Below are 24,972 nucleotides of genomic sequence, written 5' to 3'. Positions count from 1 at the left end.
GCAGGTGTGAGTGATCACCTTTCTCTCCTCCGCACCTGGTTGAGCAGCGGTAACACACGAGCGACAGAGAAAGAGCATACAGCAGTGCGTAACAACCAACACTATTATATAAACAAACACGGAACGTAACAAGTGTGTTTTTGAGTGTTTATTATGCCCAGTTGCGGAAACTTTTCTTCACAAGGCTCGTAAAATCCAGTTTAGTGTGGAAACAGGCAACCAAACCATGTTCCACAAAGCACGTCTTGTGGGATTGATGTTTTTCCACAATATGGCGTTTGTTCCCTGCCATTAGATGCCCCACAGATATCACTGATGACATGGTCTGTTTAGCCCAGAACGACTGAACTGGCGTGATGTGTTCTGCTGACTAAATATGCGCTGTATAAAAAAAAAAAACTGCTTACAGTTTTATATGGCCAAAGCATCCTATAGACTTCTACTAGTGTTAAGTACAGTAGTTTTTATTGTTTTTGCAAACTGAGGGACTCTATCAATTAAGATTAAAGTTTGAACCCAGAAAACATATTTAATCATTGCTGACTGTATTATATTCATCATTGGTTTTTATTTAGTTTTTTGCTGAACCTTGAAGTCTTTGTTAATGAAAAAAAAATGTCCCTGGCAAGTTGCTTCATAGATTATCTTACACTATGTCTAACAGCCATTATGAAGCCAAACAGAGACTGAAGCTTCAACAATGAAACACTGAAGGTCAAACCGCAAGCCTTGTCTGTAACATTACTGAGTTACATTAACACTCACTCAACTTTGTTTTTCTATTGTATGGATTTAAGGCTTTTTCAACTGGAGTCCAAAGCATTTTTGCAAATGTTTTTGTTTGATTCAGCTCATAATTTGATTCATTGTGATTTACAACAATGCAGTTCAGTATTTTTAAAATACATTTACAAGATTATTGCCATTATGTGCCTTAGGCAAGAAAAAGGAGTGCTGTTTATTGCACCAATAGTGCACCAATTGATTCATTAATTAGATGTTTTAGCATTTTAAGATTTTGGGCTCACACAAATTATTCATAATTTAAATGTTGTATTTTAAGATTTATGCATATGAACCAGTGGTAAATGAATATTTAATACGCCTGATCCATGCAGTGTAGATGATTTCTAATTTGACTATGTTTGTGAGGACCAAATGTTGGCAAAATATGAGGCGCATGCTATGCAATTCTTTTTTGTGTGACAGAATTAAATATCTGTATATTGTATCTGCAAATAATGTTAAAATTGATTTGTAACTTCCTCATTTGAGTGCCTAGAAATGGAACACCATCAGTAAATACCATCAGTATGTACAGTACATACAACACTGCATTCACACTTGCTGTATTTACAGTTTGGAGAGTACTGTACTCTTCAAACAGGATTTCTGCCCCTATGACTTTTGATGTGGTCTGGACTGATCTACTAACCTCTATCTGTAACTAAGTGTAACATTCATGCTAAACGAAGAGATCTCTTAGTTTTGTGTAAAGATGGGTTGATGTGTTTTTTTTTTCTTTGTTAGTCAGCCCACTTAACAAACGTACACACAGAAAATAGTTTTTCCCATTGTAGTGTTGAGTCCCCTCCTGATCTTTTTCCACCCATTCCGTCCATCAATGTAATTGAGATTTCGATTATCTAAAGTGAACTTTCTCTTCCTTGACCCTTTCTTCTTCCCCAAACCTCCCTCCTCTCTGTCTCTCGCTGTTTTTCAGGGTATGAAGCCAGACAGTTTTTACAAAGTGAAAGTCCCTGAACTGAAAGAGATCATTGAGGGATGTATCCGGATGAACAAAGACGAAAGGTAACTATAATGTTTACAAGGGCGTTCATCTGTAACCAAAGAACTGCAAAGGCATGTACTGTATGTGCCCCAGCAGTCAGCATAATGTTTTATCACCGGGCAGACAGGTTTTTACTGTGTGCATATTAAAACAACAATACCCAGATTCTTGTCCTTTTGACATTTAAACAACTCCTCAGAGAGCCCTGGACGCCACTATTTTTGTTACCCAGCTGCACTGGTTGATATTTCTGTTCCGTCCTACATTGATCAGGTGACACATGGTTACACAATCAACAGTGTCAAAGAAGCCGACATAAACACTTCAGATTTTCCAATGGTACTAGGGCATAAACTTCCTCCTCTGTGTTGTTTGTCATGAGCTCTGTGGTATCAGAGGGTGACCAAGTGACCAATTCAACTACTTAGGCAGTTACACGAAAAGCACAAATCATGATTGAAAATAAAGTTTAGCATTAGCATGTTGTAAAGCTAACAGCCTGGCACTCTAACATAATAAACACAGAAGTGCACACAGATATTGGGTGAGATGTCTTTTTATTTACAATGATATGCTTGAAACATATTAAAAGTAATTAATTGTTAGCTTTTTTCACTTTTATACTAAATAACGTATCCAACAGTTTCCGCCAGTAACCATCCTGTTCTCCACTTGTAATCACTCAATCACACTACTTTTGTTCTACCCAAAATATCCTCATAATCATGTAATCAATTTAACATAACACATTTCTGCCTGGAAAATTGCCCATTAAATAAGTAATCCAGCGATTATGTAAAACGTTTGGTCACTAGCCACTAGTTATGACTCACTCCATCCAGCAGCAGGTAATTCTGATGATTAATATTGTTGATACTCCAGTTTTTTGTAGATGAACGTCCTTACTCCCAATAACATTAAGAACTCATGACAGTTCGTTTACCATAAGATGTGAGACCTTATTTTGCTAGGATTTTACTCTATTATTGTTATGTGATTCAAGGATACATTTTTTTTTTGCAGTCAGATGGTGTACAGGTAGTTACAACATCTGCAGTACCAGTAGGGGCTAACTAGATCATGCTAAACAGCCAAACCTTGATGCGCTTTTGTAAAACCCAGAATGAAGTATATGATTTGATGTGTTTTCTTGTTATCTTGTTTAGGTACACTATCCAGGACCTGTTAGAGCACACCTTCTTCCAGGAGAATAATGGTGTCCATGTCGAACTGGCCGAGGAGGATGACATGGTGAAGTCTGGCCTTAAACTCTGGCTTCGAATGGATGACACCAAGAAGCTCCATGGCAAATATAAAGACAACAACGCCATTGAGTTCCTCTTTGAACTCTACAAGGACGTCCCAGAAGAAGTGGCTCAGGAGATGGTGAGATTGAGATTTGATGGATAAAATTTTTGTAATTTCTGTGCGATTCCTGAACACATAGCTAATCCGTATTCTTCAGGTTGTTCTTGGATTCGTCTGTGAAGCAGATTACAAACTGGTGGCCAAAGCCATCCGTGACCGTGTCACTGCCATCAAGCGCCAACGAGAAAAGCTCCGTCGTCAGGCAGAAGAGACCCAGAGGCAGCGAAAAGAGGAAGTGATTGAGGAGGAACCCGAACCTAGTCTTGAAGCCGAACCTTCAGTTTATAACCCACTTACACTTAAGCCTCCTGTAGAGACGCCCGTATCCACCCCTTCTCAAGCTCCGCCCACTGTCACAGTGTCAGGCCCCATTTCCCTGTCTGCAAACGAATCTCTGGACTCTGGCTTTAATGCCAGCTTTGCCACTGAACCTGAGGAGCCAGACGCAGAACAGCAGCAGCATTTCAACATACATCACGCCAGCTACTCATCAGCAACGTGTAAGTTTGTGTGCTCTTGTGTATATCAAATTCAGCATGGAATGGAACTTCACCCTTTCTCAGAGGTTTCCAAACCTGCTCCTGGAGGGCCACTATCCTGCAAAGTTTAGCTCCAATCACAAGTAACACACCTTTACAAGACAGGTGTGCTGGGGCAAGTTGGAGCTGAACTCTGCAAGAAGGTGACCCTCAAGTAGCAGGACTGTACAGCCCTGCCTTCTATATTTTCTAGATGCACATATTAGATCTTCTTGTGAACAGTTCATCAATGCATATTTTTCAATGCCATAAATGAACCTTGCACTCAGACCCCACTCCTGCAAGCTAGAGATCATCCACTTTTGAGTGCAGTGCCCACATCTGAGAATCCAGTCAACAACCAATACATACAGTAGAACAGAGTCCCACCTACATTTTTCCATTTTCAGTAGTCCAATACTCATATATAACAATCTGTAAGAGTGTACTCCAGGCAATTACATTCATAGTTAATGTGATAACTGTAAACTTTTCCTTGATTGGTTGATAATGTGGAATATTGAACCACATGCCTCCCCTGGCCAACCAAAACTTCAAAGATGTTTATCATGACCAAACGACCTTTAAAAATCAACATGATTTACTTGTTAGTGGATAAACAGTAGCTACATTGTACAGTGTGTCAGCATATATTCATTACTGAACATTTGCATGTACAGAATGTTAACGAACTTGCCTGGCTATTTTAATGGGTAATTCTTTTTTAAATAGACATCTTTAGATGGATGTCCAAGCTTTTAAATTAGGCCATTTTTTTTTTTTTGTCAAACGTTTTTTTTTTTTTTTTTTTTTTTTTTTTTTATGATCCAGTAAACAAAATCTGGCCATAATTAGTGACCATGGTATGTATCATTTTATTTTAGGTTTACACAAATACACGATTCAAAAGTTTTGGGTCAGTAAGATTTCTTATAAATAAATAAATACTTCTTCAGCAAGGATGCATTAAATTGATCAAAAGTGATAGTAAGAAATTGATAATATTATAAAACATTTTTATTTCAAATAAACGCTGCTTTGTACATTTCTATTCATCAAAGAATCCTGAAAATAGGTTTCCACAAAATATATTAATAGCTGCACAGCCGGTTTTTTTTACATTAATAATAATAAGAAATGAGCACCAAGTCATTATAGTAGAGTGATTTCTGAGGGGACACGTTATTCACATGTAATTAAATTAATAATTACAATAACATTTTAATGAAAAAATGTTAAAAAAGAAAAATGTTATTTTAAAAAAGAAAAAGAAAAGAAAAAAAGACTGGTCATAATTTTTGTAAAAACAAATTAAGTCGGGTTACAAAAAAGTAGATTGGTCTAATTTAATTGATTACTCCCTGCTTAACTGCTAGCTGGTCAAATTAGTTGTTTATACAATATTAACATAGTGACTATCTTTATACAACTAACCACTGATAGATCATGCAAGACGTCTCTATGCACTCTAGCAATTTCGGTAAGCTGTATACTAACAAAAGACTTTCTATTTGTTTGGTTGAATTGTGGTTAACATGGCAGCTGACTGTGAGACGGATGGATACCTCAGCTCCTCTGGGCTTCAGGAACCTTCAGAAGCTCGAGTTCCTGTGACAAACCAACCCACCACAGCTCCTCAACCAACCAGTGGAGCTCCTCGAGTGGAAACCCCGCCCATTGAAGCTCCACCCACTGAAGCCCCTCCCCCTCCAGCTGCAGCAATCCCAGCTCTCCGTTTCCCCTCGGTAGGTTAGCAACAATTAAAGGTTTGACCCAAAAGAGACAAAAAGGCATTTATAATGTCACAAAAGATTTCTATTTGAAATAAATGCTGTTCTTTTGACATTTGAACCCTGAAAAAAATGGTCACAGTTTACAAAAAAAAAAAAAAAAATGTTATAATCTTGTTACTAATAAAAAAAAAATTTGAGCACCAAATCAGCATTTTACAATGATTTCTTAAGGATCATGTGACAGTGAAGACTGGGGTTATGATGCTGAAAATACAGCTTTGCATCGCAGGAATTAATTAGAGTTTAAAGTATATTGAAATAGAAAAAAATCTTATTTCAATTTGCAATAATATTTCACACTATCACTGGTTTTACTGTATTATGATCAAATAAATGCAGCCCTTGAGACCATCAATGGAACTTCTTTCAAAACTCCTATCTATCATAAACCTTTGAATGGTAGTGCACATATATAATAATTTAATGTCAACGTTCAAATGTGAGATTTCAAACCAGTTCTGACTGATAGTACAAAGATAATCATAATAATGTGTCTATATGATCAAATAAAATGTTCATTTGAATAAGGCTTACCTCATTTAAGACACAATTTGCATTGCTTATTGTATTCTTTTGCCTCCCACAGAGCATTGCTGTGTCCCAAAACACAGAGAGGGCCCTGTCAGGAAATACCAGTGGCTTTTCCTCTCCTGTCGACAGGTAGGCTGAGTTCTGATGAACAGGGTCCATACACACTACTCTCTACACACTGAACATGGGATATCTGTCTAAAAATGCTCACTTTAAATGTCCTGCAACTGATATTCATTGGCCTGATCTTAACCTGTTAAGCTATGAACGTAGAATCAGTCCTATACAAGAGCGTTCATTAAATAAAACCTCCCCCACTGTGCGTGTGGATGTGGCTTTTGTTTTGACGTCAAGACAATGTGGAACTGATCCCAGCTGTGAGAGCTGTAATCTTACCCACCAACTGACCGACATTGTGCCATGTTTACCCATGGTGCCTTTTTTTGTGTGATTCATAGGGACACACACATACACTGCACATAGCCTAGTGGTAAGTGCATTAATGGTAATGATTTAGCTCAGGGGAGCAATTTACCATGAAAGCCATTTCTGTAGGAAGCCAGATGAAGGCAAAGCAAAGGCAGCATATGGTCACACAAGGACGCTGTTGCTTTTTACTCAATTAGCTCAACCTGATTTAGAAGATCTGTCGTAAATTACTTGGCCTTTACGTGCTAATGGTAAACTGATAAAAGGAACATTCTGTGAAGTGCAGTTCTGTGAAATCCAGGAAGTCGGAATGTCACCATGTGTTTTATATCCTTCCTCTCGGAACAGCTACGCTTCTGATGTCACCTCTGGTTTGAGTGACGGAAACGAGGGTCTTTCGGAGAGAGGCGGGAAAGGTCAGACCAAACGCACCGGAACCAAGCTGCTCAGGAAGAGGGCTCGCTCACGTCTACACATCACTGGGGTGACTCATCTGTCAATTAGCCAGCCTTAGTTACATGTCCATACGTGGTTCTTAACCTTACAGTATGCTAATACTGAGTCGGAAAACGTTTCTTAAAATGGATAACTGATTTAAAAATCAATTGCCTTTTTGTGATATACTCCCAGATAAATGCTCTCGAATCATTCCCTACCTGTCTTTCTTCATGCAGCTGTCAGATAAAGTGGATCGGGTTGTAGAGTGTCAGCTACAGACCCATAACAGCAAGATGGTGACATTTAAATTCGATCTGGATGGAGACAACCCAGAAGACATTGCTGCAGTAATGGTGAGCTGGTAACACATTCAAAAAACAAATAAAAAATATTAAATTAAATAAAAATATCTCAAATGAAATAAAAATATTAAAAATTCCATATAAATATGGAAAATAAAATATGAAATGTAATGAAATAACATTACATTAAAATAGAATATAAAATAAGTTGAAAAAAGATCATAAATATACATTAAAATGTGAAATAAAATAATTATATAAAGAGTCATTTTAAATAATTTGAAGAAGAAAAAAAGTCTGTAATTTCCAAATAGTCTGTTTTGAAGGTTAAACCTTACAATTGTCCCCAGTCTCCACTATACTCCACTAAATATCTGTAAACTGTAGGTTTTGGAGGTCAAGAGGACACAAGGACAGAGATAAGGCGACACTCCTTGTGAGAACTGCATTATAGCATGAGAAGTGTTGATGGTCAGGCTTCTGTTTCCACAAATTCTGCAAAATCAAACCTACAGTGGAAAATCTATGCACCATTTGTTCATCTAAAACATTTTGGACTGTAGCATCTTCAGTTACCAGTGGAAAACCAGTTCTTATGTGTCTATTGTGACTTGTCCACTATTTTTGACATTTTTAGCCTACAGGAGAAAAACTGGTTTGTGACTCACCACATTCTCAATTAGTGCTAAAAATCATCTTTTTTGTGTCACTGCTATAATGTTTTTCTACGGATACATGCACCATGTAGGACTGCTGTGACCCTTCTGTGTTTTTAGTCGCACAATTAGTTTTTAAGATGCTATAGCAAACTATTTTCAACTTTTCACCTTTTTTCAGTATTGACATGAGGCTTAACATTTGTTTTTGTGAAATGGAATCTAAGTTGAGAGTGTTTTTAGTAGAGATACTAAGAATAACTTTTGTTAGCTGCTTTCTTTGGCTTCTTCGTGTTAGCTGTGACCTAAAGTTGTTTTGATCAGGAGTCTTAAATATAGGCGGTAGTGTTTCCCTTCGCTACATTATGAGTGCATGCCTTTGTTCAGTGCACTGAATCACTGCTCGATATTGAATTCCAGTAGCTTTGAAGGAGACCTTTGAACTCATTAAGAAAGTCTGCTCAAAAGAGCACACAAGAGAACTCAAAATTACATCAGCCCAGTTAACTTCTCTGTCTCTTTGCACCCCTTTTAGGTACATAATGAGTTTATTCTACCTGGAGAGAGAGAGGGATTCATCCACCGCATGAGGGACATCATCCACCGGGCAGAGACCCTGATGAGGAGAGAGCCTTTGGAGCCACTCACTGCTCGTCTGCCGTATCTGAGCGGAGTCGGCTCACTGTCTGCCTCACAGGTTTGTATTCACTCCTTTTAACTTTTTATATATTTATATAAATTATATATTTACATATTTAACCACATTTCTGAAGATGCTGAACTGCATCTTGTTGCTGAGTACCTGTACTGTGCAATTATAATAAAGCTGTATCTACCGTAAATATCCATTTAAATTAGCTTTTATTTCTATGTGTCTGTCAAGGGTTTGGAATTCAGTTGTTTACCTTGGGATTTTATCTGTTGTGGTTCAGAAATCCAATCTTCTGATGTCTTCAGATGTCAGAGACAACTGTTCATGAACACACCGTGTTCCTTACAATGATTGTAATAAGAGAGTCATCAATATTGAACAGTCATTAATAAGAAAGTCCTCTGCTACAGTGTGATTGTACACTTTATTAGTGCTTGTCTTCTTATCTTTTCTCACACGTGGTCACTTTACTAGATGGTGGCGTTAAAGTCAACGTGTGCTCTTTTTTTTCCCACAGCCCAATCTCCACACGCAGGGCCTCGCTCGCACACACTCCTCCTCCTCGTTGCCAGGTAACAAACACACACACACACACAGAACACATGAACACTTGTGCACACAAACACTGATCCTATAAAGTATGTGTAAAGTCTTTGCAGCAGATAATAATTACAAACCAATGCTCAATGCTTTAATAAAGGGATCTTATTATCTTAATAAACGGACTAAATAATGTCTTGATGGAAATCTAAAATAGCAGAAAGCTTTGTAAGGTAAATGTAATTTGCTCAATATAAAAATAGAAATTCACATCATGATATGACCCTGTTGGTGAATGTCCTTCAGATTATGCTGTGGCCAGTATAGGGCCAGTGACCCGGGGTTCCTCACCTGCACTGAATGCCGACTTTTACGTTGATCCCGATGCCAATCCACCCGTCCGGCCCCTGCGCTCACAATCCTTCCACACTACAGGTACACACAATAAACCGCTTTCTCTTTTCCTGAATTTATGTGTTGCTTTTTACAATGCATATTATTCCTAAGCAGCCTAAAATGACACCACATTGAGAGTTTGTACTGAGAACGGCCATAAATCATAAAAACTTGATCATGCTGAAATCTAATTTATGTGAGAATGATTGGTCAAATTTAGATATTCATATTCTAAAATATTGTGTTGATAAAGAACTTTATAGTCCATTTTCAGTGTGTTTCCTGCTTTTGCAGAACCCCAGGTGTTTCAAAATACACTAGTCTGTCAATTGCTGTATTAACTAATCAAATTTACAATATATATATATATATACATTTTTTACATAACCACCAAGCTTCAACTATCAGAACCAATCATCTTTGGTCTCTCCAGGTAATGAGTGCCATGTTCTATCACACATCAGCATCAGTACATCAGTCTCTCGGTGGACGTTCAGTGTTCAGGGCGTCATAATCAACATTCTCTCTGACTCGCTCTTTCATCTTGTTTCTTTCACTCGCGTCAGTATTGCAGAGAGCACTTTTCCATGCCTATTTCTCTCTCTGCACACCATTAGCTTTGAGGCTAATGGGAACAAACTCTGTATCTTGTATATCCCACTCTGCAATTGGCTTTCTGAACACTCATCCCCATGGAGACCAAGCTTTGACGCCAGTGTCATCGTTGACGTATCTCAGGATTTGCTTTTGATACCTGCTGCTTTAAAATGGACCAGTAGATTTCATTACCTGAGAGAACAAACTACACGTATTACACAGCCTGTAAAAGCTCTATTTCAAGATTACCAATTTTTTATTTTCTTGAAAGACACATATGGTGACAAATCATTGCGCCAGTGTGTCTGCACAGGAAGTAGAGGACTGACAAAGGGAGTTTGATTAATGCTCCAATGTGGTTAGCTCCTCAGGAGTGAGGTCACGTCCCGAGTTGTGGCTTTATTTTTATGCCACAATGATGTTTATGGAGACTTTTCAGGTCAAAGTACGTCAGAGGGTCCTATTTTGATAAATTAATTGTTAGTTGAACATTGAAAATTATCACGTAGATGGTGACAAAGCAACCAATGGTTTTCCACAGGAGTTGCTGACTTGAGCAAGTAACCACATAGCCAAAGATTTTATCCACAGTGACTTACAGCTCTTTTACTCAAGGGACAATCCCTACGGAACAACATGGATTTTAGGACATAAATGGTGGCAGATCATGGTTTGTTTTTTTGTGGGACTTGAACCCACGATTACTTTCTGTTTCTAAGTTTTATCCAAAGTGCCACACCAGTTCTTACAGTAGCATCAATGGTGACAGTGACTGTTGATGACATGACTGATGTAAGTTGAGTAGAGTTTAGCAGGAACGCCTACTAGCGATGAACACTACAACAACTTGGAAGCCAAGATTGTGAATGTGTATTGAGATAACCCAGTGTGTCACTCTTTCTTTCTTTCTATTTCTGCTTCCTTCAGGTTCCTCCCAGACCTACCAGTCTACACCCAACTACCCGCAGTACTCCCACCCCGAACTTCTGCCACATCTCCTGCCAAATCAGATGTCTGCCATGCCCCCTCAGCTCCCCAGACCACCTTATGTTCAAAACACCCACTTTGCCTACCCCTACCAAATGGACCATGCCTCCCTCAAGAGTCCCCTCAACCCAAGTCCGCTCACCCGCGTCCCCAGCAACCCAAACTTATTTTCCTCCTCTTCGTCCTCTTCTGTTGTTTCACCAGTTCAGCAGTCCATCGAGATGCCACATCAAGCTGAAACCAACACTCAGCCGCTTTCAGTTGGCCCTTCACCTGGTCCGCAAGCTGCAGGCATGTGGCCAGCACATGCCCAGCAGCCCTTTATTTCACTGGCCAGTGTTCTTTCTATGGCTATGAACTTTGCACAGTCCTTTATCCCCCCTGGATCCATCCCTCAAGGTTTCCACCCTCAAATGACCCCAGGGTATGGCCCTATGTACCCAGCTCAGCATGCGAGTATGAGCAACTCTGATGCTCCATACCACCAGGGGGCACAGAGTGGCCAATATATGGATATGTACCAATATCCTGATGCTTATATGCAGATGCCGGCACCAGGTCCTGAACCTCAAGAACAGGCATCTCCACCAGTAGTTGCTCTTAGAGAGCAGAGAACAGGCACGGCACCTGAGATTAAACAGCCCATAAACCCAAACCCCACAAACCCAAGCTCTTCTCCGGGGTCAAGAAGTGGCCCACTGGCAGAGAGCCAGTCTAACCCCATTGGGCAGCTCAGAGAGCGGGCAGATAGTTCAGCATCAAGCTCCTGCACCCCATCCAGCACAAGCTCACCAGCATCCTCCACATCCCCCAGCCCGCAAAACACTGTAAGTGTTCGGAATAACAACACATGCAAAATAACTTTTAACTAAAAGGGGTAATTCAGCCAAAAATGAAAATTCTGGGGAAATTGTTATTTACACTCATTTCAAACATGGCAAACCAATATGAGTTTTTTCTTTTTTTTCATGAAACAACAGAATCTTCTGCCTGCTCACAAATATACAAACGTATTATTATATATAGACTTATTACGAGGTGTCATCGATTTAAAAAAAAAGTTTAAATCATGAGTAACAATTTTGATATGGATCTGTTTCTCGCAAAATCGCATTATAGTTGGAATATGTCCGTTTAGGTTATTAAATGTCACTTTAAAGACTTCTAATGCCAAACTTGTTCTTCTAATGATATGTACTATTTAAACAAAGGCATGCATTGCCACAAGAACTGCTTTTGAGTGTTTATGTCAATATACATATGAGGGTATACTATGAAGTGGAGCATTGCTCTCAGACATCTTTGCGAGCATAATTAGACAAACCTGTTCTGAGCATGTACAGTATTTGATGTAGGTGTTGTCTGTTATTACATGTTTTAAAAAGCACCTGTAGAAGGACGTCCGGGGTTGACACTTTTATTTTTCAACTTATTTTAGGTGTCCTCACCCATCCCAAAGTCCTCCCCCACTCTGTCCATGTCTCTGGCAGTGTCTGAAACGAATAGCATCGCAGCCAAATCTAGACTCTCACCTATATCTGAAGGTGAGTTGCACTCTTTCCATCTGTGATCTGTCACACCAATAACTACAAGTACACACCATATATTCCTACCATATATTTCCTACACAAAGACACAGAAGTACATGAAGGCCATACACCCAGGCAAGAATAACTTTTTTTTAGATGCACATGCATTGTCCAGTATTTCATGTGCAGACACAAACACAAACGCTGTTCTTTTGAGCTTTCTATTTACCAAAGAATCCTGAAAATAATGTATCACAGCTTTCCAGCATTGTTAAAAAAAAAAGTTACCTGAGCACCAGATCAACACATTAGGATGATTTCTGAAGAATCATGTGACACAATGAAGACTGGACTAATGGCTGCTCAAAATTCAGCTTTGCCATCACAGGAATGAATTACATTTTAGAATATATTCAAATACAAAACAATGAAAACATTTAAAAATATGACTGTTTTTATTGTATTTTTTGATCAAATAAATGCAGCCTTGATCAGCATAAGAGACTTATTTAAAAACATTTTTGAAGTAACTTTGAATGATAGTGTAATTTAAAGGTAAACAGCATTTTTGCTGTCTTGCTGAAAATAAAGATGCCCTGTTCCACCAGCAGAGTATCATCTGGTTGTGATAAAATGATGATTGTTAAAGTCATAATGTTGATTTTATTGCAATATTCTGCTCAGGTCTGTTTCGATCGATGTAGTGTCCAACTCAACCTCAGTTCCTATAATGTCAATTTGTCTGGTGAAGGGCTAAAATGAAAATACACAGCTGCCATCTGTTGACTGTAAAGGCTCATTGCATACTTAGCACATTGCAGTTAGTTTTTCAGTTAGTTTTACCACTCACATTTTGTTTAGAAAATGTACTAATCTGTTTTATTATTATTATTATTTTGCTGTTAAGTTCAGAAAAAAAATAATCTCTTGTCTCCTTGTCCACAGAGAAAAAGTCTGTTGTTACCGTGGGACGTTTCAAAGTCAGTCCAAGCAAGGAAATCCCTCTTCCAGCTCCCAGCCTGACGCCCACTCCCACCCCTACAGTTACGCCCACATCCATACTGACCCAAACATTCCCTATAACAGATCATCAAGCCACGCCTCCTGCACACAACAGCCAATCCGACAGCAGCACAGACGTACAGGCGGAATCAGAAAGCAGTCACAGCTCTCCAAATGAGTCCCCTCCACTTATCAAACCCCCTAGTGTGGATTTGTGCCGCACAGACAGCACCCCCTTGTGGACTGGAGGAACTAAACCACTGGACAGAGAAGCTGTAGAACCAGATGAGGGACGTAGAGGTGAAGAAGGGGAGGAGGCGGTGGAGGAGGAGACAGAAAGGAGGCGGAGGAGAATAAGTGTAAGTTTGCTGGAAAGTCCAGCCGGGAGTCCTCAGTTCAGTCTAAATCAGCCGTGGATGAGTTACACACGCAGTTTGTCGTACGCTAGCAGCGACGAGACAGAGAGTGAAGACGAGGGGATGTATGAGGAGCTACAGGAACTCAGAGAGAGGTGAGCTTGTAGTATGTAGTGTGTGTTGCTTGTTGTGCCATTGCACATTTCAGCAAATCCCTGTACATTTTACGAAGTGCTTTCTAGCAGTGTGCCGAAGCATAAAGTCTAAAACCTGATATGCATCTACTGTATCTCTTATAGTTTAGACCCTAACCATCAGTGTCCATTATAGATTTAATCCTAAACGGTTTTTGACCTAACATCTCCGAACATGTTCAGTGCTGTGAAAAGTTTTCAATTATGCTGTCTGCAGTGTGGGAAGAATACAGAAAAAAATACAGAAAATCAGAATAGCACTTTCACAGACTATATCCCATGATATATTGCTGAATGAGATCTACCAGTTTATCATTAACCTAAACCTTAATTAGTAAAAAACAATTAATTAAACTCCTGGACTGATGAATCAGTTGTGTATTAACTAAATGTGTTCACATTATTTTGTGATTCAGTGTCAGCTGATGTTTTGTCATTCTCAGACATGTGGCAGAGGTTCAGGCTCTCCAGTCCTCTCAAAAGCAAGAGATCGAGGAACTCTACAAACGGATGGGTAAAGTGCCCCCTCCGGGAATCGTTTCTCCAGCGGCCATGCTGTCCAGCCGTCAACGTCGTCTGTCTAAAAGCGGAGGGTACCCAAGCTCTCGTCAAAATAGCCTGCAGAGGCTGGACTTACTGCCCCCTACAGGTACCATAGGTGAGGTTACAAAGCTTTTACTGCTTTAAAAAAATAATTTCAACTTGGAAATGCGTTCATAACCTATTTTGTACTGAAACGGGATAAAACAAGAAACAATATGTCTAGGTAGGGACTTAATTGTATCTCTGTATTTAGAATTGATTGGATCATAAAAACTGGGTGATACATGTCAAAATTAAGTCAAGTTATTGACGAGATTGAAACATAAGAGGTCTTGAGAATGTCATCTACATTTAAAGTTTCAGTGGCCATAATTAGTTATGTGATTTTAAATTATATTTGTAAATTTTTTTTGTAATGGTCCTACCATCAGCAATATTAGACTTTTTATTGCACGACATTTTCTTTTTTAGCATTTCCACATATTTGACATTTATTTCACTCAAAGGGATAGCAATATGTGTTGTGGCCCTTTAAAAACACTCAGTGTTTAAGAGCACGTCAAAGTGAGTTGCTGTGTGCATTTAATGATCTGTGTGCATGCATTTTTTGCGAAGTACAACGTTTATTAATGTTACTTTGTGATGTACCTTTTTATAACAAAGTAATAGACTCCACTATTTCCACAAACACACTTTCAGGTATCATGCGTAAGAACTCGGTGAGCGGCAGCAGCAGCGGCTCACAGGAAAGGAGCGGGAAAGGAGTGTCCTTTGCCTCTGATTATCCAAGAATTGTGAGTGATACCTTCTGTTTGCTTTTATTGATTACTGCTTTTCTGTACATTCTTAACTTGTTTTGGTTTGTTCTTTACCCCCTGCTAATGGGATACTCAAGAGAGGAATGTTACATGCACTGACCTTGCTTTTTATCTCTCCGACAGTGATTTATTTTTTTTAGGAGCCCTTTGGCCTTTGTCCTGTTCTGCTTATGGACTGAAGTGACACCATTGCTTCCTCATGCGACTGCTGATGTGTGTGAGCACATGTTTGTGATGTCAGGAAAGGAGTGTGTGTTCTTCACAGACTGTGATGTGAATATTTCTAACCAGTATACCTCTGTTCAGTATTCTAAGGATGATTTACTTACCTAGTGAGCTTTCTGAAGAGACCGGGCACTTGGAAGCACAGCCTTTATATATGAAACTTTTTTAGCGATGTGATGTAGTTGATCTCAGCACAGATTTATGGAGAAATGCCCACTCATTTGCAGCTATAGCACCCCTAGTGGTTGAATGTATAAATTGCAAACGTAATTTCACTTGGAGTCTTAGACAGTCCGTGTGGTTGCTCTCTATAATGTTGTCAATTATAGATCAGCTGTTCAGTGAAGTTTTATTCCAACTGGCAGGCAGTCATAAATACCTGAATTAATCGGTACTGTAAACAATAAAAAAAAAATTCTGTTTGCAATTGCAATTCAATACATTCAGTCCTTATAAAAGGCTTCGGCCTCACTGTAGGTTTGATTTGAAATAAAACAGTATCATGTACATATCTGACAAATTGTAAAAATGTTCATCATGGATTACAACGCATATATGACTTTGTTGTTGCAATGCTTTGCACTCTCAATAATTGCACAATGTATTTTTTTTTTAACTCCCGTAACTCGCAGTATTGACGTTGATTTTATTTCTTTTTCTTGATTCAGATCTCTGATTCCTCAAAATTAGTCTAAAATTAAAAAGAAGGCTTTACTGATACTGAGATCTTTGAATGCCCTAAATGAGAATAATAAACATATTTAAATGCACTTGTCAATCAATTCTCATTTCGATGTTACGCTAATGTGACTAAATCAATTAATTTCTTGAGATAACAATCTAACCAAAGTATCTAAAACCAAATTTTAGATATTAGACAGTTGCTCAAATAAATCTGCCTTCAATTCATCAAATGTCCATACTGCCATTTTTTTTTTCTAAATTGTAATTATACATTAAGTTGTATTTTAGTAGGCACTGATTAAGAATTTAGTGCCTCCCAATGTTAAAACCGCATACGGTGTGATTTTGCTTTATTTAATGGCTTTTCAGCTTATGGCTGCCTAATGTTTCCTATATTTGAAACTCTTCTGTCTTAATGTTTTCCTTTTGTTATTCATATCTTAGCTAATATAGTGTGAAATCAAGATTGTTTTCTTAATTAAAAGAAGAAAAACAAGCTTACAACTCACACGCCGCACTTTTCTTCAAGGCATTAGCCGGTAGATGCCACAGATGATGTGTATATAACTTAAGGACAGTAGTGAATTGTGACGTGTGGAGTCTCTGTTTTTATTCCTCAGCCTATGCAGCGATGTTACGCATGTATGAATATATGAAGACAAACATAAACATACTGACAACTGAGAAACTGTGAAGTTTGAACAATTGTTGCCTTAAAGTATCTACGTTTGATTTGACAGCATAGCAAGAGACGATTTCTATATAAATATAGATATATTTAGATAAAGAACATAGCTATTATATTATGCGAAGAAGAAAAAAAAGGTTGTACTGCCATGCAGATTGTACCTATTGTTCGCGTTTTTATTCTTGATTCCTGGATGAAACATGATTGTTGTAAATGTACAAATAAATAATGATTCACAAACAACCAAATGTGTCCTTCGATTAAAACTGAACATGAACATATGCACTTGGATCCAAAGGATGCACCTTGCAATTTTCAATTTTCGCTTATAAACAGTGCTTGTTCTGTATATATTTCTCTCCTGATTCAGACAAGATGGATTTTTTTCATTGGAGAAAGCAATATAATGGATGGAGAACTCCTGTTTTAGCTGGAACAAATGTTTTTTGAGGTTAAAATGTCCAGTCGTGTGCATTACGTGTGGATTGTTGTAATGTTTTCATCAGCTGTTTGGACTCTCATTCTGACGGCACCCATTCACTGCAGAGGATCCATTAGTGAGTAACTGATGTAATTTCTCCAAATCTGTTCTGATGAATAAACAAACTCATCTATATCTTGGATGCCCTGAAGGTGTGCTGGGTGAACCATTTATTTAAATATCATTACTTTTTTATCGTACTGCAACATTTCAAATGTAAAAAAAAAATAAATAATAATATCTAAAAACCTAATTCCCAAGTTAAATAGGGAACTCTTTATTTGCATCCAGCTGTTTTTACCCCCTTTTTTTTTATTATTATTAAATCCACACAACAATGTTCTGCTTGGCATTGAGCAGCTGTATTTTAACTGCATGCATTCCCCAGAAAGATCTCAGGCTCAGCCTCACTGTAAAATCATCATCCAAACTGACCCTTCTCCTGTTGTGGGAAAAGGAGAGCGATATTTTTACTACCTATTGTTCCTAAACTCTGTTGATTCAGGTCATCATCACATTGTGTAGCTTGTATGTATTTATACTGCAAAATCAGCCAAAGAGCAATAAACCAAAAACCAGCTCCATCCAAAGACAACATCAGGGACTCGGTTGCCTGCAGATTGTTCTCTCTTTGTTTAATGATCCAGTTTGAAGGTACTGTGTACTGTTTGCCATTAAATCATGTAATGGCTTGAAAATGTCCTTGAAAAGCCTTCTTCCTGGTCTGTTTATGGTTTTGTATTGGTCAAAGCACAACACTAAAAGAAAATTACTCGAATTTCTACTCAGTGAAAGGGAATGACTGGGTATAATGAAGTCATGCCTCAGTATATTGTTGCATCAATATAGAAATATGGGATGCAAAAAAGCATCTGTAAAATACAGAACTGTATAAATTGAGCAATGGTTTGCTTTCACCTCACGGCCACTAGAGGTCAGTAAAGACTCTCTTTCCATCTCTAGTTTACTCAGAGGGCAGATTTATCAGCAGTCACTGCATTTCATTGGCATACTAAATAAATAGTATGTGAGATTAAAATAGCTGTGATTCGTGATATAAACATTTTATCTGTATAAACTGACGAGGAATCGAAGGATGAAGGGTCTTTTTACTGACAACTAAAAATGTATTAGAAAATTTAAACTAAGCTACTAAAGTTAACTCATAAAATATTTGTAAAAAATTATTTTAAATATTAAAAACAAATAAAAAAATCTTTAAAATGAAACAAAATACTAAATAAAAGCTAATTCAAATAAATACAAACGATCAAATAAATGATATTAAAATAGCACTGCTGTGAACAAATATTGAATTGTAAAAATGATTCACGGCAGCACCACCTTTGATTTTGAGCAGGACTGAAAGTGAGGCTGTGAGGGATCTACATACTGTACATCTCTATATAGGTTTAGAGTAGACATTCATCTCTAGAGCTTTCTACACCTTTTTAGCAGAAGCCACTGAAACCATGGTATGTCTATCCCTCACAGCCTGCCTTCAAATATAGTTATCTTAAAGCATATTGATTATACATTAAAAATAATTTTCCTCCAACTGCTCTATTCCACATTTGTCACTAATTTAAAATTAATTAAATCGGATTGGGGCAAAACGGCACCCTTCGCCAGACTCAATGTGTTTCAGTGTTCTCCTCCACAACATCTCCAATCTGACAATCTGCCACCCTTAAAAGAAACACATGTGGCCCGTTCTCTCCTTCAGTGACTCCATGTGGTCACATTGGTAACCCAGCAGTGGCATTTTCTAGCGCTGCCACGGTGGATGGGGGGGTGGGGGATTCCTTTTATTTTTTCGGAACAGAATCTCTTCAGGGGGGCTCACCTCTGGTTCTGTCCTTAGCAACCAGTAGTTAAGCCGCCTTGTTGCCATGCGTGGTGTGCCATGCAAGAACCTTTCCACCTCCACAGACACTTTCAGATGTGCCCAGTATTTTTTTTTTTTTAATGTTTTTTATTGAGAGTGTTGTGATAAAGGCCAGTAGGACCCACTGATGGTTAGTGGCAGTAACCTCACTCCTCAAAAAAGTGACCTGCACTCCTGTTTTTCCCTGGTATACACATATGTGTGTGTTTGTCTATATAGTGTAGTAATAGCAGAATGTAAACTGTATATAAATTGTAAATATATATATATATATATATATATATATATATATATATATATATGCACTGTAAAATCGAAGTTGATTAATTATAATTCATTTAGAAATTTATTTGCAATTCATGAATAAAATTTCAATACTAAAGATTCAATACTATTATTTTCAGTGCGTGTGCAATATATGAAATATATATATATATATATATATATATATATATATATATATATATATATATATATATATATATATATATATATATATATATATATATATATACATATATACATATATATATATACATATATATATATATACATATATATACATATATATATACATATATATACATATACACTTTATTTTTTGTATGTATTGAATAATATTCTGCTTCTATATGTGCTACATACTGTGTGCATTTGTACATCTATATGCATACAGTTATGGTCATAAGTTAACACATCCCTTGTAGAATCTGCAAAATATTAATAATGTATAATTTAAAAAATCATTAAAAAAAATTATGTAGCTGTTCCCTGAATTTACACCAATCAACTTATTTATATATTTTTAATTGTTAACATTTTTGCAGAAACTGCAAGAGGTATGTTAACTTATTATGAGAATGATATGTTTGCTAGCATCTACTGTATGTTCAAACGAATCAATCTTCAATATCTGACGATATGATTAAAAAAAGACACAGTGCACATCTCTCTCTCTTAACATACGCCAAGGAAACAAAGAATTGTCAGCTGTTACAACGCAATAACGCTCAGTAATAGCCACCTCCCACATTGTATTGATCTCTAGTGCTCACTTTCGGGAGTCACACGGGCCTCTGTAAGCAGATGCGGCAGATCCAGAAAAAGTGATTAAGAAGGAGTCAATAACACAGTGTAATCGCAGCAAATGCTGCAAGGCCTTCAGGTGCAATGCTGCCCGGAGCCGCTGGTAAGCCTCCTATCTCTAGCACCCAGAAAGAACGGCGAGTGACATCTCTCAGCTTCCCCATCTTTCTCTTCTTCTCCCCTTGCCTTTTGTGTCCCAGAACCCCCTCATCCCATAATTACCAGGAGAGCCAGAGGAATCCTGGAGACCAAGGCAGATGTAAGGACACTCTAGAAGACGAAGACTGTTTGTTGTCTTGCATTAGAGGGATAGTTAGTGAATGTTTTGGAATAAAAAAAATACCTTAAGTCCCAAATCACATTTACTAAATCTAAATTCAAAGCAGCCTAATTACATTTGTAATCCAAAAGCTCTTGACTTGCATAATCCCATGAGACTAAACCAGTTCCTCTTTTTTTTCTGGGCAGCTCTGTTGTGGAGCCTGAACATGGGAGATCTCATTTTGATGTGGCCTTGAGGATATATTGATAAGCGATTGCTTGTGGAGGCTTATGAAGAGCTGTCTCATTCATCAAACATGCATCCAGTCGAGCCAGCCAGCTCAGTCATCTCATAAAGCCTGACTTCTATAAATGGGAAATGGTTCGTCGGTTACCTAATATCTACCTCTGCAGACGCTGATGGAACAGTATCTTCAAGACATTGGCTGAGCGGATGGGGTCTCCTGGGAGTTTTGAGTTTCATTTGCAAAATCTGGACAGTCTAATCATGGAGGTAATACAGTGTGAAGCAGAGGCTGGCTTCACTTCCTCTGAATCTGCCGTAAAAGCAATTTAGCAGCGTTTATACTTAGCACACTTATCCTCTAATGTCTGAAAATGCTTTTATGGCAACAAGAGGATTTTCCGGCAGTTTAGTTACACATTTGCCACCTATCAGATTTGCAATTTTCACAGTATACTCTCTTCTCCTTTGATTGATAATCTATTGGCCAAAATGTCATCTTGAGAGAAACTCACTGTGAGACTCAATATCAAAGAGTAAAGATCACTTTAAAGAATTTTGTATCTCTATCAGCACATTTGAGATTACATTTACATTTTACTTACAATTATAGTCGCATTGTTTTAATAGCTATAGCAACCACAAACACTTAAGGACAGATGGTAACATTTCCTTATTATACGCAGTAAACATTTGAATATATGGCACTTAAACTATTACGCAAACAAGACTATAAAGGGCATCTGTCTTAATCAAGGAGTTTAATGCTCTTTTTATGTCCAGATGGCTTGGCTTTTCAAGCTCCAATTTTAAATTGAATGGTAGTTTATTGATGCTTGTGAAGACAACCATCACTATTATTGTTACTCATGCTTACAGTTAAGGATTTGAACCAACTCTAATTCTACAGTAAGTATTAAACATTGGTGAACAGTTTGCACTGTTTTTGCTACGCACATGAATTATTCCTCAAGTCTTGTGGCTTTTTGAGGAAAGAAGGGGTATTACTTTGCTGACCAACTGTACTTGTGGTTTTTGCTTTACATAAATGGTTAAAGAAAAAGATATTTAGGGCAGGACTGGTTACGAATAAATCAATGTTTTAAAATGTATTTTTTTTTTTTTTGAATAAATAAGTAAATCTAGTGTTTTGAATTTATGATTAAAAAAAAAAAAAAAAAAAAAATATATATATATATATATATATATATATATATATATATATATATATATATATATATATATATATATATATATAAACCCTACTCTAGAACACCTAGCAATGCCCTATATATAGCAATAAAATTAAAACCACTTACAACCCACCTATTACTATCTAAAACATGACTGCATTAAATCTACTGTAGTCCAAGTCCATGTCACGTCTGAGGAGGTCAAAATGGGGAAATCAGATCGGAAACATTTAGTTTTCTGCATTAAATTAGTTTCCATTTAGTAGCCATTTCGGCGTGTGTAATGTCTCAGAGATTCTGCCAGAAAACCCATCCAGTTGACATATCAATCAGAGCAGTTAGAGGTTTACTCAATTAAGTGTTGGCACTAAGCAACTGGAAATCGAATCTATTTCACATTAGGTTGTTTCTTTGTTAATGCTTTGTCCAGTGCATCCGACAGACCTCGTCTCACCGTGCCAGACCCATCTAAGATCTGTATTCTTCAAGGCGGGCTAGATGTGCGCAGCAGGTCTGGTTTTCCATCTTTAATCTGAATCACATTAGTGAGAATCAGATTATGATTCTTACAGTTCTTAAAGCATGTGTTATGCTCTTATTTTGGATGAAATACTGCCTATACATATAAATTAATACATTAGGATTTTCACTTTTGTGATAGTGATGCTTGAAGGAAAACAGTGTTCAGTAGGAGCTTGGCTTTTTCATGTGGTTTAATTGTGTTCAAGGGATACAGAATTTCTTAAAAAGGTATAAGGAGCATATTCATAAAATCCATATATGGCCTTATGCCCTCAGAGGCAGCACTGTACTGAGAGTTTACTGCATTCTTTCTCTAGTGTTTTACCCTTTGATCAAGATAATTACCAGAATACAGAACATTAGCCTGTTCTCATTCAGTCAGTCTGAACATGTTTTAAAAAATGTACACAAAGATTTTTTGATTCAACTATACAGCACATGGGGGAAAGGACCATCGAATGGGCAATCAACAGATTCCTCAAAAATGCCAAGGATTTCCATTTACAACTGTCAATCCTTAACTATTCAGAAAGTGTTGTAAATTATAGGATTGTCTACAATCCATTAATACCTTTTTCATCCTTAAATGTTAAGTGTCAGATATCACCTTGACAACATAATGTACAGTAATGATTTGGGTTTTGATGCCCACAGGCAAGTTTAAACAACAGAAGATCAGATAAGATAAAAAAAAAAATAATAATAAAAAAAACAGACTAAACAACACATTTGATGTAGACACACCCTTATCCTTAATATGCCAGTCTCTTTTTTATTGTTGGGTGGATTTTCAGTTATTATTTGATAAACGTATACAAACAAACAAATAAATACTGTTTAGGAAAATTCACAATTTTATATATTTTTTATATTTGACATTTCTTATAATTTATATAATTTAGAGACTCAATAAAGGAGAATTCAAGGTGTAAAAAATACTGAAACATGGTGTAAAAGTAAGCATTCATCTATAATTTACTATTCTGCATCATCATATAGGTTTTGGAGAACAGGAGTCCAACCCTTCTCCGGGAGGCAGACGTATTCCCCGCCTCCTCATGAATAATGGATGATAACTCCGCCCTCCACGCGCAGAAGCGAGCTGTTACAGAGCACCCGTATGCGCACGGCGTCCTCATATGATACAGTAGCAGAACCGCGTCGCTACAGTTGATAGAGACACTGGTTATTCCGTTTTCGCGGCCGCAATCCTGATTTATGGTGATCTTCTGATCTCAAATCCTTTACATTTGCTACGTGCTGACTGGTACGCACGAAAATCAGGAATTACTGTTTGAATGGAAAGGAACACCGAAGGACGAAGCGTTTAGACTTGGCGAAGGTGTTATTCATCTCCAGCGCTTCCCACTACACGGACACTAGCGCAGAAGAACAGCAGATCCACATCCACACGACTGCATATGAACATAACGGGTAGGTTTAATTTCCTAATGACAATACATTATAACACTGACGTGAAATGGGCGACGGTTACATGTCGATTCCGAGCGGCGTTCATCTGCTGGTTTGACAGACTTTCAGCTCCAGTGTCTCTCCTTTGAAATGCTTGCATGGATCTTGATTGGCAACAGTGTTGCGCGTGCACTGTGTGGCAAAGACGCATGGCAGGTTTGGTGCGTTCATCAATTCGTTGAATTATCTATTTATTGTTTTAAATACATTTATTGTATTGTGTGTGCGAGTGTTTGTATGCATGCATGTGTGTATATAATTTTTAGAATGATGGATAGATACATATAGAGAAACATACATATTTATTGTAGGCTATATACAAATTTGTTTTTTATACTAATAAATTTATACTAATTCAGATGTGTGCATTATTGTAATAACAGCGTGTAAACAAATCATTGGGCTTTCCAGTTCTTCTGGTTCCTGTTAATATTTGTTTAAATATCCTAATATTACATAGGGGCCTGGTAAGCCTTGATTTGTTATTATTCCAGAGAATGTGTGGTTTTCTTTTTTTTTTCTTCTTCTCATCTCACAAGACTTTGGGGTGGGATACCCTCCTTATGTGCAGCCCATCATTATTGCGTACATTTATTGCTAATGCATGCAGAATCCATGCGGAGAATAGTACAGCGCCATTTCTTCTGCATCAGCATTGACTGTGGCACAATGTGGGAATTCAATTCACAAATGTGTATTGACGTTCCTGGCCTTGGCATCTTTCATGCAGCAGATCACCTGCTTTACATCCACTCTAATGTTAAGGAGATTTTGCCAGGCGTGGTG

The 24,972-nt window shown here is 37.6% G+C and overlaps 2 protein-coding genes across 3 annotated transcripts in view; both read left to right on the top strand.

Annotated features, from left to right (window-relative positions):
• Positions 1–16,436, top strand: part of LOC127946605 (serine/threonine-protein kinase WNK4) — a 44,905-nt gene extending 28,469 nt beyond the window's left edge. Inside the window, exons 5-20 of the mRNA XM_052543291.1 lie at positions 1,724–1,812; positions 2,959–3,178; positions 3,258–3,660; positions 5,221–5,423; positions 6,058–6,131; positions 6,780–6,915; positions 7,106–7,222; positions 8,363–8,524; positions 8,997–9,051; positions 9,326–9,454; positions 10,940–11,826; positions 12,438–12,543; positions 13,474–14,041; positions 14,524–14,738; positions 15,323–15,417; positions 15,565–16,436. Coding sequence (XP_052399251.1) covers positions 1,724–1,812; positions 2,959–3,178; positions 3,258–3,660; positions 5,221–5,423; positions 6,058–6,131; positions 6,780–6,915; positions 7,106–7,222; positions 8,363–8,524; positions 8,997–9,051; positions 9,326–9,454; positions 10,940–11,826; positions 12,438–12,543; positions 13,474–14,041; positions 14,524–14,738; positions 15,323–15,417; positions 15,565–15,567 — 3,462 coding nt within the window. The 3' untranslated portion in view covers positions 15,568–16,436. The remainder of the gene's footprint in view (positions 1–1,723; positions 1,813–2,958; positions 3,179–3,257; positions 3,661–5,220; positions 5,424–6,057; positions 6,132–6,779; positions 6,916–7,105; positions 7,223–8,362; positions 8,525–8,996; positions 9,052–9,325; positions 9,455–10,939; positions 11,827–12,437; positions 12,544–13,473; positions 14,042–14,523; positions 14,739–15,322; positions 15,418–15,564) is intronic.
• A 7,381-nt stretch (positions 16,437–23,817) lies between these two features.
• Positions 23,818–24,972, top strand: part of LOC127946545 (protein TANC2) — a 133,007-nt gene continuing 131,852 nt past the window's right edge. The window contains exon 1 of one of the 2 annotated variants that reach the window (XM_052543199.1): positions 23,818–24,147. The gene's annotated coding sequence lies outside the window, so the exon portion shown is untranslated. The remainder of the gene's footprint in view (positions 24,148–24,972) is intronic. The other variant, XM_052543208.1, reaches the window with a different exon arrangement.

Source organism: Carassius gibelio, chromosome A3 (genome assembly GCF_023724105.1).
Source record: "Carassius gibelio isolate Cgi1373 ecotype wild population from Czech Republic chromosome A3, carGib1.2-hapl.c, whole genome shotgun sequence".
Taxonomy (NCBI): Eukaryota; Metazoa; Chordata; class Actinopteri; order Cypriniformes; family Cyprinidae; genus Carassius; species Carassius gibelio.
The sequence above is the reverse complement of the archived record's forward strand: the minus strand, read 5'-3'. Positions and strand labels throughout refer to the sequence as shown.